This window comes from Castanea sativa, chromosome 11 (assembly GCF_040712315.1).
Source record: "Castanea sativa cultivar Marrone di Chiusa Pesio chromosome 11, ASM4071231v1".
In the NCBI taxonomy this organism is placed as follows: domain Eukaryota; kingdom Viridiplantae; phylum Streptophyta; class Magnoliopsida; order Fagales; family Fagaceae; genus Castanea; species Castanea sativa.
In genome coordinates this window covers 3,605,037-3,618,692 of record NC_134023.1, presented here as the reverse complement: position 1 = coordinate 3,618,692, position 13,656 = coordinate 3,605,037, and the positions used below count along the sequence as shown (strand labels likewise).

Genomic DNA, 13,656 nt, shown 5'->3' with positions numbered 1-13,656 from the left:
AAGTTGCTTAAGGAATTCAAGTTTGCTCAAACAATCAAGATAGAATGTTTGTTCGACCTCACTCAAGCAAGATTATTGAAAATAGTATACTGACTTTGTTGAACCACATTTTTAAGCTATCTTTCTCATACATAAATGCAGCCCTTGTTGCACTCATTTTTATTAGGTGAGAGGCAGCCGTATCACTACCCTCGCAAGAACCAAACTTTCTTGAGCCTGAACTTCGAAAATCCTCATCGTTGAGTGTTTTCTCCTTGAGGTTTGCTCCTAGAATTTCTCCAAACAGTGTTTTATTCAAACACAGAATTTGTTGGCCCTACTTGTGATCATTTTGTAGGTTGTTGTGGATGAGTTTATTCGCGGAAGAGATTTAAGAGTGATGGAAATTTATTTTGTGAAATTAGTAAGGGTGGTATCATTTTGCAGGGCTAACTGCAATTCAAGTAATTGAAATGAATGGAAGTGTTAGATTGATTATGATTTGAAAATGATGAAATTGAACAACATTAATCTTTCGGGATCAAATAATAAATAACTTAGACTTGAAGAGTGTAAAATGTAATTAAAAGTAAATAAGAAGGAAAGAGAGAAAAATATTAGGTGATCGAGTAAAAGAGAAGGCCTGTTAAAGGAGTGATTATTAGATACTCTTAAAATGCAGTAATATAATGCTCTATCCTCTCACATTTATGGTAGGTCTCATTAATTAAATTTATGGTGAAATCTACCATAAAGGAGGGAGCACTGTATTATCTTACACTAAAAGTACCTTAAATTTTTTCCATTTAAAAAGAATAAAATGTATTTTTCATAAGAGAGAAAAGATGAGGAAATGAGAGATTGAAGAAAAAGGAAAAATAAAAGAGAAGGCAGATTGATTTAAAAATAGAAAGAAGCAAAGTAAAAAGTAGATTCCACTTAAAAGAAAAGTAGTGGGGGAGAGAGAAAAAAGTAAGAAAAAAGAGGACCATTAAAAAAATAAAAGAAGATGACTAATTAGTAATTATGATAAGAAAGAGGAGGAAAAGAAATAAAAAAGAAAGAAAAGAAAAGAAAAAGAGAAGGAGACAAAAGGGAGGCGGCTGTAAAATATAAAATAACAACATAAAAGGAGAGAAAAGATAAAAAGGAAAGAGAGAGGTAGAAGAAGAAAAAGGAAATAAGAGAATAATAAATAATATATTATAAATATATATTTTTTTAAGGAATAAAGACAGAAGAAAGAGGAGGCTGACAAAAAAGAAGAAAAAAGATAAAGCAGAGAGACAAAAGAAGAAAAACAAAAGAGAAGGAGATAAAAAGGGTGGGTATAAAATAAGAGAAAAGATACAGGAAATATGAGTAAAAAAGAATGAAAAAGAAAAAGATCAGATGCCAATTTTTTATGTCATATTTGATTTACCAAAATGTTCCTTAAGCAACTGGGAATATTCTAATGGCAAAATAGTCATTGTCAAATTTCTTGGGGGGTGTATATAACGTAGAATGAGCTCTAGCAAAGCAGTAAAAACACTTCCATGCATTACGTATCTCTGAAAGTTTTTCTCAGCTCTTGCAACTTTTCTCTGGACATGGAATGTTTTTCTCAGCACTTTCAATGTATCTCCTAGAAGTTTTTCTCAACACAAGGGAAATTCTAGTTTTTGGTTTGTCTAAGTTAAGTTTTCTGTGTTTTATTCGTTTAAAATAAAATTTAAAAAAAAATGGAAAAATAAACAAATAAGCTACTTTTTTTTGGTTTTGCTTTTAGTGAATAATTTGTTACCACTTACCAGTTAAGCTAGGTTACCAGCTGACTAGAATCCAAAACTACCAAAAAAAAAAAGTTAAGTTCTTTTTCTTTCTTTTTTGGTTTTTAGTGAATGATTTGTTACCAGTTAAGTTTTGAAATGCCACATTATATTCCATGTTTTCTTTTTTAATATAACATTTTTGACATTTAGGTTATACAATAACATTTTTTTTTTTTCAAAAATCTACAATACCATGCTGACAAATGTTAATGACAATTCAATGTTCACATTCACTAATAACACGGGTAACAATGAACATTAACTCCAAAATAGACGTCATACCTTCAAAAACTTCAAGGTTCATTTGTTTCCTTATCTCTCCATAAACTACACGGAAGAGTCCCACAAATTTTCTTAGTTGCTGGATACATGCACTGATCCAACCAAGCCATCATAAGTTTGTCAAACCCTTTGATTGTAAATAAAAATGTCAAATCATCTTTTACTTTCATGCCCTTCCACCTTTTCTTTCCTTATATAGTGTGGTTACAAACTTAGTTGCAACCTTGGACTTTAACACATGATAAAAGATGATACATGTCCCTATCATATGCATTATATTGCACATGATAGGCACATATATCATCTTTCTATTATGGGTTGAAGCCTAAAACTCCAACCAAGTTTGTAACTAAACTCTGTTCATCCATACTTTGTTTCTTACCACTTCACTTTTTGCTTGTGGTACAACCTTACCACTTTACTTGATTTATAGTGTAATCCCTAGGGTTTTAAATGATCCAAGCCGTTCAAAATCACTCAGGCTTGGTTCAATAAAATCTTCATTTATGTTTGTTTGTTTATAAAAAAAGCCAAGTTTAAGCTTTAGTTTTAGACTTGTTTAATAAGCAAACCAAGCCAAGCAAAAAAAATACTTTCATAAACATTAGAACTCGATACAAAATTAGATGAGCCAAGCTCATTTATGGGCTTAGTAATAAGTTTGATATGAGCTTAACAAATAAACTCGTATCTTTTTAAGACTTTTAATTAATTAGGAGTTGGGACCCACTCGTCCAAACCAAATAAGCTAGATAATACATTTGATATGAGCTTAATAGTGTACTTGTGTTAGATCTCAAGTTCAAATGTATGATATTATTAAGCTCGAGTTTGAGCTTGATATATAGCTTGAGTTTGACTTGACAAATGATTTAAACTAAACAAAGCTAAGCTCAAGTGTTTAGACTTTTTGACCAACTCAAGCTTGATATTAAGCTGAAGTTTAAGCTTGATATTGAGCTTAAGTTTGGCTTGACTAATGATTTAAGCCGAGCCAAGCCGATCTTAAGCATTTAAACTTTTTGATGAGCTCAAACTTGAACATTATTTGTGGGTTTGATTTAAGCTCAAGTCAAACTTGAACATGTTACTTTTGATGTCAAGTCAAACTTGAACATTCACTACATGACCAAGTTCATCTCATTCACAACCCTATATCTAATCGTCATACCACTCATTTTGCACACATACTTACATTTTTCAATAAAACTAGGGTTACAACTAAATATCATAATTATTACACGACACTTAATTTATCTACCATCTCACACTTTGGTCCACCACAATCTATAACTATAACTATGGGTGTCAATTGACCTGCCCAACCTGAGCCACCCAACTGGAACCAACTCGACCTGTGCCTAATGCAATGGTCAACAACGAGTGTGCTCCTTTATAACCGAATTATGGCAAGTCTCCCTCTCAAAGAATTGACTCGACCTAATCTAGCCGTGAAAACCACAAATGTGGCAAGATCCACCAACTATGCTGCAGAATTCAGTCAACTTTGATAGAGACCTATTTGATCACCACTAAATTTCTTGAAATTTAAATAATATATTTTAAAACTTATAATTCTTTGGGATAGAATTTTTAATTTTTTGAAAATTGGTTAATAGATTCTTAGCTAAATTAAATTATCCTAACAATTGAAAAGATAAATATAATTGTAATTGGAGTAAATAATGTTATTTCTTAAAACTTAGGTAATACAACTTTGATGGAGACCTACTAGATCACCACTAAATTTCTTGAAATTTAAAAAATATATTTTAAAACTTATAATTTTTTGGGATAGAATTTTAAATTTTTTGAAAATTGGGTAATGGATTCTTAGATAAATTAAATTATCCTAACAATTAATAAGATAAATATAATTGTAATTGGAGTAAATAATGTTATTTCTTAAAACTTAGGTAATATAATTTTCATTATATTAAACTATCATAACAACTAATAAGATAAACTAGTTTAAAAATAAATGAGAATGTAGTGAGTCACTTGTATTAGTGTAGACAACTCATTTTGCAACTCTCATTTATCCTCACTTGCATTGCATCATGCATCCCATTGCACATCATATCACAGGGAAAACTTTAATTTTTGACCGTTTGATTTATAAATCATAACGATCAAAACAACAATTCAAGAGACTTAATAGGATAATTGAATAGAAATATATGAAAGAAACAAAATAAGTTTTAATAATAAAATGCACTAGCGTGAATTAGGTCCAAACCATATGTAATTATGAACTTTTAATTCAAACTAGCCTATTTTTAGTTCAATTTAAATTATATGATGCGTCATAATGCATATGGTTGAGAATATAATTTATGGTAAGGTTGCATGCACCTAATTTAATCTGGAGACAAAGCATTAATTAATTCCTTTCCAAATTGGTAAAATTTGATTAATTAATTGAATATATTTGGAATTAATTTTATGAACTTGAGAACCAAGGAAGTCCAGAAAAATGGTTGAAACTCGGAGGAAATAAAATCACCACTAAAACAAAAGCTAACAACCAAAAAAAGAAGAGATATGGGAAAGATTTGGACCAAATTTAGATCAACACTTGGACCAAATCCCCTAGATTTCCTTCCTTTTTTTTCTCAGGCTTGCTCCCCTCTCAGTTTGACTTTGAGACCTATGTTTTTCACTCAAATCTAATTTTCCTAAGTCCCACATTTTCCAGAAACTCATCCCTAACCCCCAGCCTTCGGTATAAATACCCTTTTCCAGTATCAAACCAAAGCACATCGAATTTCAAATCCAGACCCTAGAATTTCAGAGAAAAATGAAATTCCTCTCTCTCTCTCTCTCTCTCTCTCTCTCTCTCTCTCTCTCTCTCTCTCTCTCTCTCTCTCTCTCTCTCTCTCTCTCTCTCTCTCTCTCTCTCTCTCTCGTTAATAGTAGGAATGTGCATTATATCTTGATGTTAAGCTACCAACTTCCTATTCATGAATATTTCTTGGTTGGAGTGCTTAAGAGTGTCGATGCATGCAGGTAAGGTTTCTAACCTCCTCTTTTTAATGATGCTCTAACTTTTAATTCAAGCATGCTTTACTTTGCTAGTTCATCATATGTTTTTGGTTGCTAGCATGTTAGAACTAGGTTGTTTTTAACCTTTGCATGTTTTAGGGTTTTTCAATTTAAATATCATGTTCGTATGCTCATAGATTAGGGTTTATCATATGACACACATATTCACTATGTATTTCAATTTTTCTAATCTATCTTTGCATGCCCAAAATAGGGTTTCATCATGCTCTTGAATGTTTGTTTTAATCTTTGCAATCACATGTTCTTGGATTAAATAAATTAATTGTATGATGTAATACGATCACTAGTCATCAAAGTATAGAAGATTGGTTTTACTAGGCACGTTAGGTGCCTAACACATTCCCAATCTTGAAACCTCCGAAATTTTTAGATCAAGGATTAGTAAATTATGTTTCTCCTTGTACTTTTCAATTTCTAAATTGTAACTATGAAGCAAAATTATGCATTTTTGTTTTTTTATGGTATCTAGGACCAAATATTTGTAATTTTTTTATTCTTATCAAGAGGTGTACAATTTAAATTCATCAATAAGAAGATTCACTTTTCAATTTTTATTTTCTTATTTTTCTAATTAAATAAGTGGCAACTCTATTGTAAAACTCTTGACCTAGAAGGGTAGAAAATGTCAGTAGAACCTTCACTCTTTGAGAGGCACCAATATTGTTAGGTTCTAAAAGTTTAGAAAAATTGGCAAACTGTGAGTACAAACTTGTCTAGATATAGATTTTTAAATCTGTAGGTATGATTAGAGAATGTTCAAGCTTGCTACAAGTTAAAATATAAGAAAAAGGAAGCCACAATTTCAAAAATTTGAAACATGCCAGGTTCAAGCAATCAAGAAGAAGGCTCGACCAATCAAGACATAGATCTGCAAAATTTAAGTAAAGCTCTTCAACTCATTAAGCCCATTAATTTATTAGAGTTTCATATCTTTTTCACTAAATATTTAAAGGAAACCCTAAGACTCGTTTAAAGAGACTTTGGAGCTTCTCTTTTGAGATCTAAAAGGTGATGTGCCTTCTCCATTAAAAGTCACTATCGGAAATCATTCTTATACCATTAGAACCGGTAGATTTGAAGTTGCTACTACAAGATCAACTGCTATTGATGATTTAAAGCTTTGAGTGGGATCTCAAGTGTTATAAACTAGAGTGTTTATGTTCAACAAATTCAGAAAAGAAGAGTCTGTGGATTTGGAGCTACGTGTAGTCGCGTGAGTAAATATTACAAGAGGTAGCATTAGATTTAGGGTTTAAATCTATTTTAAACACCTCTATTCTATTTAGTGAAATTGTTCACTGAGAATTATCTAGATCAAATCCTCCCCAGGTTTTTTACCTTGAAACTAGACAGTTTCATTGTATTTCCTAGATCATCATGTCGCCTGTAGTATTTATTTTCCGCTTTATGTGATATGATTGATATGTGTTTAACCTAAATCTGATCAATCAACCTAAATGACAACTTGGTTAATATATTAGGTTAAACAATCTAAGTTTACAATGGTCTAAATAACTAACAAATACAACTCCACTCATTCGTGTAGGTTTACTAGGTTATACCAAAACCTACTTTGAAAGGTTTGGGCTAGGCATGGTCACTCACAATTTTAGAGAAGATAGTTGCCCGGTGCTACCATAGCTTCTAGTACCGAACTTTTGAGATAGTTACTTTATGCAACCATGATTCCTATAGCTTCATTTTTATTGCATAGTATACGAGGTTTTACAAATTTATAAAGCAACATGTCTAGAGGCACCAAAAAAATAATCATAAATCATAACTATGGAACAAACCAATATTGATAGGTGAAAAAAAAAAAAACTGATTTTATTGATGGATTTAAAAGAAAACTAGTAAAACTTTGTCAACCCACCTGTTGTGAAAAATATTGTAAAAGTATTATGTAGCATTGCTCTTAAAAAAAAAATAATAATAATAATAAAAAAAATAAAAAGCACAAGACAAACAAGCTGCTTATCTAAAATGAACCAAAACGCTGCACCTTTTTTTAAAACCCATGAAAAACAAGCCTGAACCTAAGTGCTTATCTAAAGTGAAAAAAGATTTCATCCCAAACAACATAAAATCTCACATAAACTCATAAAGGAAGGAATGCTCTAGAAGTCATAAGATGGTAACTTGTGTTTTGCGCCTGCTCAATCAACCGTGATTAATTATATCATCACTCTCGATTAGCCTGAGGTACTTAACCTAACAAATGATGTCATTTATTAATCTATTACCAACCAAAAAAAAATGTCATTTATTTATCACAATGCCTTCATTTTATTTCATTACTTCTTCTCTAAGATTCCACCGCCAATAATACTTAAGCTTAAGAAAACTATTTAATTACTTTGTCATATTTACCAAAATATCCTGCAATTACAGTGGCGAAACCTAACATTTGCATGCTTATATATATATTATATAAGGATTATGGAATCAACTTTCTCATTTCTCAAATCACACACACAACCACCGCTCTCCTAATTTGGCAACAAATAAAAAGAAAATGGTACTAATTAAGGCTACCCCAAGTGTCAAAGTTAACTTATAGAGAAGAAAAAACTAAAAAAAAAAAAAAAGTTAGCCAAGAGGCTTATAACTTAATTCGTTGGTATATCTCCTGGTATTTTTAATGAAAACATCTAGTATTAAAATCTTTTTATCCTGTTGTAACTATTGAATTATAAAAAAATAAATTTAAAAAACAAAAAAAGAATGGTAAGAGTTCAAAATTCTATTTGATTTCAAAAGCAATAAAATAAAATAAAAAAGAAGAGGAGAGAAGTGTATCAACGGATAAGCACACTCACCTATAGACTATACTCTATAGTGCATATTGTTTACATGACGGCTGTCTAAAAAACAGTGACTTTTTATAGTATAAATAGTAGTGACGTTCTAGAGAGACATTATGTGAGTGTGTGCAATTTTAGTAGAGTGAATCTAATTTGGGTATTTGGTTTTGAATGATGTTGCACTTTTATTAGAGAAGATGCTTCCAGGTTACTCATCTCTACCTTTCTCTTGGATTTGTTTGGATGCTTAGAATATTTCATTGGGGTTCCTTGGAAATCAACACGCCATATATTTTATATATATTGGTCGTATCTCTCTCTCTCTCTCTCTCTCTCTCAATGAAATTGAAGTTGATAATATTTGCTTTCAACATAAGGGTCGCAACTCGCAAGAGCAATATTTTCTCTCAATGAAATTTTGTATGGATTGGACTTTCTCCTGCAAGAGTAAATACCCGAACATAAGCTCTTCTTGATTTGTTAGAATTCTAAGCTTTTTATCACTAACATACCTTTTTTTTTTCATCGATAGGTGCAGAACTCAAAACCCACTTCCAGAATCTTGACTCCATTGATCGGCATCTTCGTTTTCTCATCTTTATCTCCCTCATCTTCACCCTTATCATTTCCACTTCTGTACAAGCAAGCAACGCCGCAACCAATTGCACTACTATTGACTGCGGCAAGGATTTCGAGTTGACAGCAAGGACACCTAATGATTTATGTGAATCATGTGAAAGGACCCATGGAGCCTGTGCAACTGACAGCCATGGTGATTTCGTTTGCCTTTGTAATGGAGTGAAGCATCGGTATATCTGTAAAGGTCCAACTTAGTATTATAGGGTTCTTGCTAGTTGCTTCTGAACCCTGCATGTCACATGCATGGATATATTTAGAAGGCCCTGTCGTGTTTTAATAGAGGTGTATTAGGTAATGGGTTCATGTGTCTATGCGCTCTCCATAGAGCATGTACACAATGGGTGATTAATTAATCGAGACTGGTAGGGCTTCTATTGTGTTAAACTGCTAGCTTTTTTTTTTTTTTTGTATCCCTCTTCTTTTCTTTGTTTAAATTGAAGCTTTTTTTTTTTCTCAAATGCTAAAACACAAGTTTCATTAAGGGGTGAAGTTTCATCAAATTGAGGCATGTAAATTATACGAATTAAAATAATTATTTTCCGTAACTTTGCACCCATTTGGTAAAGTTTAATAGTTTATTTTTTAGTTTTCTAAAAATATAGTTGTTTGACTTTGACTTTGATCAACAAAAAAAAATTACTGTCGGTGTAGCTATAAGGGGTGAAGTTTAAATTTTATATAAAACTGTTTGAAACCTCTTTATCAATGAACCCATAAGGTTTTTAAAAAAACAAATTGGAAAACAAAACATTTGTCTTTTAGTTTACTTTACCCCATTCTTCAATTTGACCCCGATAGAACAAATTATTGAAGTTTACAAAATAGTAATCTAATTGGCACATGTGAGAATGGATATAATGTAAAGGAGGTCTCCACTAAGCATCCATGGCTGAATGGCTAAAGCACTCAACTCATAATTGGTGAACTCATAAATTCGATTTCTACTTAATGCACACCAATAGAAAAAATAACTAAGCAGAATTACTGAGCTACGTAGAATTATAGTGGCAGGTGGAGTAAAGATCAAATTAGATCTTTGTAAATAAATAAAGGATTCAATCACTAGTTTCAAAACTCTAGACACAAAATAGGTAACTGAGACAAACTTTAAGGAATATGTTTTGTGTTTGCCCTAATAAAAAAAGGTTAATGTTGCATAAAATTTACATGCAAGCTATTACCACATGCAATTGACGTGAAAAAGGGGGGAAAAAAAAATCACTTTCTAGACTTGAATTTGTTAAACAGTTTTCTATTCTAGTTTTCCTGATTAGAAAATATTGGAAAAATACAGCAACATTAAAAAATTTTAAAAATAATAAAAAAGGAAGAAAAATGGACCAAACTCTAAATCATTTTACACACTTCGAAGATTTGACTACTACTTTCGAGTTTCTAGAAACCGAATTGAAAAATGGACCAAACTTTGAGGACAATGCTTGTTTGCAAAACAAAATGAAACTTGTAACCTATTTTTAAGCCCAAAAATTACCAAATGTCTCAAGGCGCATTTCACACGAAGGGTTGGGTGGGCCTATGGCACTTTTTTTTGGTTCTTTTTCCTTTTTTTTTAATGTATCATACTTCAACATGGAATTAGTGAATCTTGATAGGGGTGGAATTAGCTTAGATAAAAACTCAATCATCCTGCTAAGCCCTAGAATGAAATGTCAAGCTTAAGGAAAATATGTTGGTCTATAGTAGTTTTTACTTGATACCCCTTAAAAGTTGTCACATTTCATCTTAATTTCTATGTTAAGAAATATAATAAAGAAAGAATGTTGAAAAACTTGCTACAACTTAAATAATGCTCTCCAATGCAAGATTGTCTCAAAGTAATAACTCGATAAGTTCAAGGTTGAATCCACAAAGAAAAAGAAATTGATTAGCAAACCACAAGAGAAAATAACTAAAACAATATAATTATATTAAAGAGAAATTTTGATAGTTTGGTGAAGGCAATTTTGAATAAAAGGAAATAGTAATATATTAAAGCACTAAGGTTTAGGGATCCACACACAACACATCTACTGATAGTCTTAACAATTATTTTATAGTTTTAATACTTATGTTGTTATGTTTTTTTATTGATGTACTCATTTAGAAAAGTGTTTAGTTCTGTATAATTTTTTTGATTTATCGTAGACTCGAGGTACATTAAATGCTTACTTCCCTGGTCACTCAAGCTCAAGTCAGTCCCACTAATCTCACAGCATGTGAAGCCCACAACTGAATGAACCAATCACTAAATGGAATTGATACATGCTAGGTGACTTTACCCAAATGTTCCAGCCTGCTCTCATTTTGAATCTGGGGCCTAATAGCTAGGTTTACAATGCCAACTCTAAGCCGTGTTTACTAGTCCATTAGCTAGACCTATCAAGTTATCATGTACAATAAACCAGGATTTTTTTTTTTTGTTTGAAAATGACTATAAAAACCAAACTATTTTATTAGTTAACCAAGGTTTGAAATTATTTTGGTATCTAACGACTCGAGTCTTTTAAACTCAATTTCACTGTAGCAAATCAAGGTTAAGAAATTTGATTTCTGTGTGTTGGCAAAGTTGAGGTGGACAAAAGATCCACGTGGAACTCGAGTCTTTAAAACTCGATTTCCTGTTCACCATCTTCTACCTTCGTTCTTTTTCTCCTTTTTTTTTCCCTCCATTTCAAGTCCTGTTCACCATCTTCTTCCCTTCTTCCAAGCCCCTAAGAACCCAAGCTAGTTCTTCCTTCTTCATCTAAATCTATTTCTCAAAATCCCAAACCCAATCGGGGAGAGAGAGAGAGAGCGCGCGAGCGAGAGCTAGAGTGAGAGCGTGAGTCAGAGCCAAAGTAGGACCAGGAGTGAGAGGACTAGCCTGATACAGACCCTAACAGCAACGATCAGCAGCCTCTTCAGCTTGGCTTCGCTATGTCATTGATTGGGGGCTTGGAAGAATGGAGGGGGACAGTAGATGGATGAAAAAATAATATAAAAAAATAAATAAAAAATAAAGGAAGAAGATAGTGAATAGTAAATCAAGTCTTAAAGACTCGAATTCCATGTGAATCTTTTGGTCTACCTTAGCTTTGCCAGCACACAAAAATCAAGTCTCTTAAACTCAATTTGCTACCGTGAAATCTAGTCTGCCAGACTTGAATTGTTAGATACCTAAATAGTTTGGAAACATTGATAACTAACAAAATAATTTGACTTTTATAGTTATTTTAAAAAAAAAATCCCAATAAACCATGTTTGCCCGGTCCATAATATGGGATCCATTCATGAAGAAACATTTCAAGTACCAAAGTCCATACTATCGTATAGAAGAAATATTTTATCCAAACAAAAGAAAATTCCAACACTAGTGCTTAGTAGTACTAGTAGGTTCTCAATTCTCATAACTTATTTTACAGGAAAATGCATATACCACGTCAGCAGTCCCATTAACTACAAAGGTTGCAAATGAATCGTCAGTGGAAAACAAGGTTGAATTGGAACTCATGTCTTCTCATTCCTTTTTGGGGGATTTTACCTTTTAGTGATAGACCAAGACTATCACAGAACATCGCAATTTAACCACACTAAAGAAAGATGACAAATCACAACTTCAGCACATCGTCATCATTTTTGGCTCAAATCATTCAACTGGACATTTTGGATGATGCCATTTTCATTCAAGTATTCAACAAATTCATCAATAAGATAGGGCCATGCACCTTCAGCATCATAATTTGTTAATGCAGGGTCCACCGTCTGGATGTACAAAGGATGAAAAATTAGTAGTGCCATGATGAGCATCAAAACCAGCAAGACACATCAATACATAATGCTCATGAACGGACAATATCAATGTTTCTTTTTGTTTCCTTTCTTATTAAAGAAGATTCAAGTCTTCAACGGCTATGAGTATTTTTTTCAAGAAGTAAAAACAATTTTATTCGTAAGAGATAAATCAATCACTCTCTAGAGGCAATGAATATCACGATACCTAGTAATTTATTCAGAAGATTAAAAATTGAAATGCTGGTAATTTTTTAATAAACTTTAACAAGATAAAAATTGATTAGGAAACCAAAATTCATGACCTTGTTTTCAATTACACAAACAAAAATTTATCTTTCCATATTTGTGTACCCCATATCTATCTCACAGAAAGAAAGAGACAGAGTAATCAGAATTGCCATTAGTGCAGCATCTTTGTAGTGTGGGAGGTAAGAATACCGAAATAGAAATGAAGGTATGAATAAGATTGTTCAGTCTGCAGAATTAGAAGAATGCAGATAACAAATGGCAGCAAGGATGGAAGTCAAGTATCAAATGATTCCCAGAGGGGAGAGAGAGAGAGAGAGAGAGAGAGAGAGAGAGAACAACAACAAATAGGAAACAAGGAAAAAGAATGAAGTCAAGCTAAGATTATCTCTCTCACCTGTCCTGGAAACATATATTTCTCTCACTCTACATAATAAGATAGCTACTTTTAAAATAAAATATTTAAAAAAAAATTAAAGAGGTGGAGGAAGGGGAGGCAGCACAATGCATGTCATACTTCTCGAGTTTGAGGAGATAAAAAAGCAGTTGAAAAGGGTACTGATTGCATATGCAGGTGTAAATGAAATGTAGGCATTTAATCTTGAGATAATGATGCAGTATGTAATAATCCTTTTTATATCTTACCCTTGCAAACTCCAATAGTTGAGACCACGTGCCCCTAGATATTGCCTTGTTATGCCGAGCCTGAGCATCAACAGCAAAACAGAAAGAAGAAGCCAAACAAAAAAACTTATTAATTAATCCTCTCAAAAAAGATATAGAAGAAAGCTGATAGAGTTCATAACATCAACCCAATTAAACATGTATAACTCAAAACATATCAATGAATTTTTATTTTATTTTATTTTAAATATCATCTAAATAAGGGGACCCAATATCCTAGAAAAGATTTTATTTTATTTTTTGATAAGTAACCCTAGAAAAGAATATTCATCTATCCACAGAAACTTTCACAAGGGAATCAATATGAAAAACAAAGCCTACACCTAAAGGTATATCTATTATCATGTGCTTAGATTGGTCATATGCAG

The 13,656-nt window shown here is 32.1% G+C and overlaps 1 protein-coding gene across 1 annotated transcript in view; it reads right to left on the bottom strand.

The window, feature by feature from the left end:
- Positions 1-11,867: 11,867 nt before the first annotated feature.
- LOC142615910 (uncharacterized) overlaps positions 11,868-13,656 on the bottom strand; it is a 68,899-nt gene continuing 67,110 nt past the window's right edge. Inside the window, exons 7-8 of the mRNA XM_075788823.1 lie at positions 13,250-13,309; positions 11,868-12,328 (exon numbers count right to left, since the gene is read on the bottom strand). Coding sequence (XP_075644938.1) covers positions 12,197-12,328; positions 13,250-13,309 — 192 coding nt within the window. The 3' untranslated portion in view covers positions 11,868-12,196. The remainder of the gene's footprint in view (positions 12,329-13,249; positions 13,310-13,656) is intronic.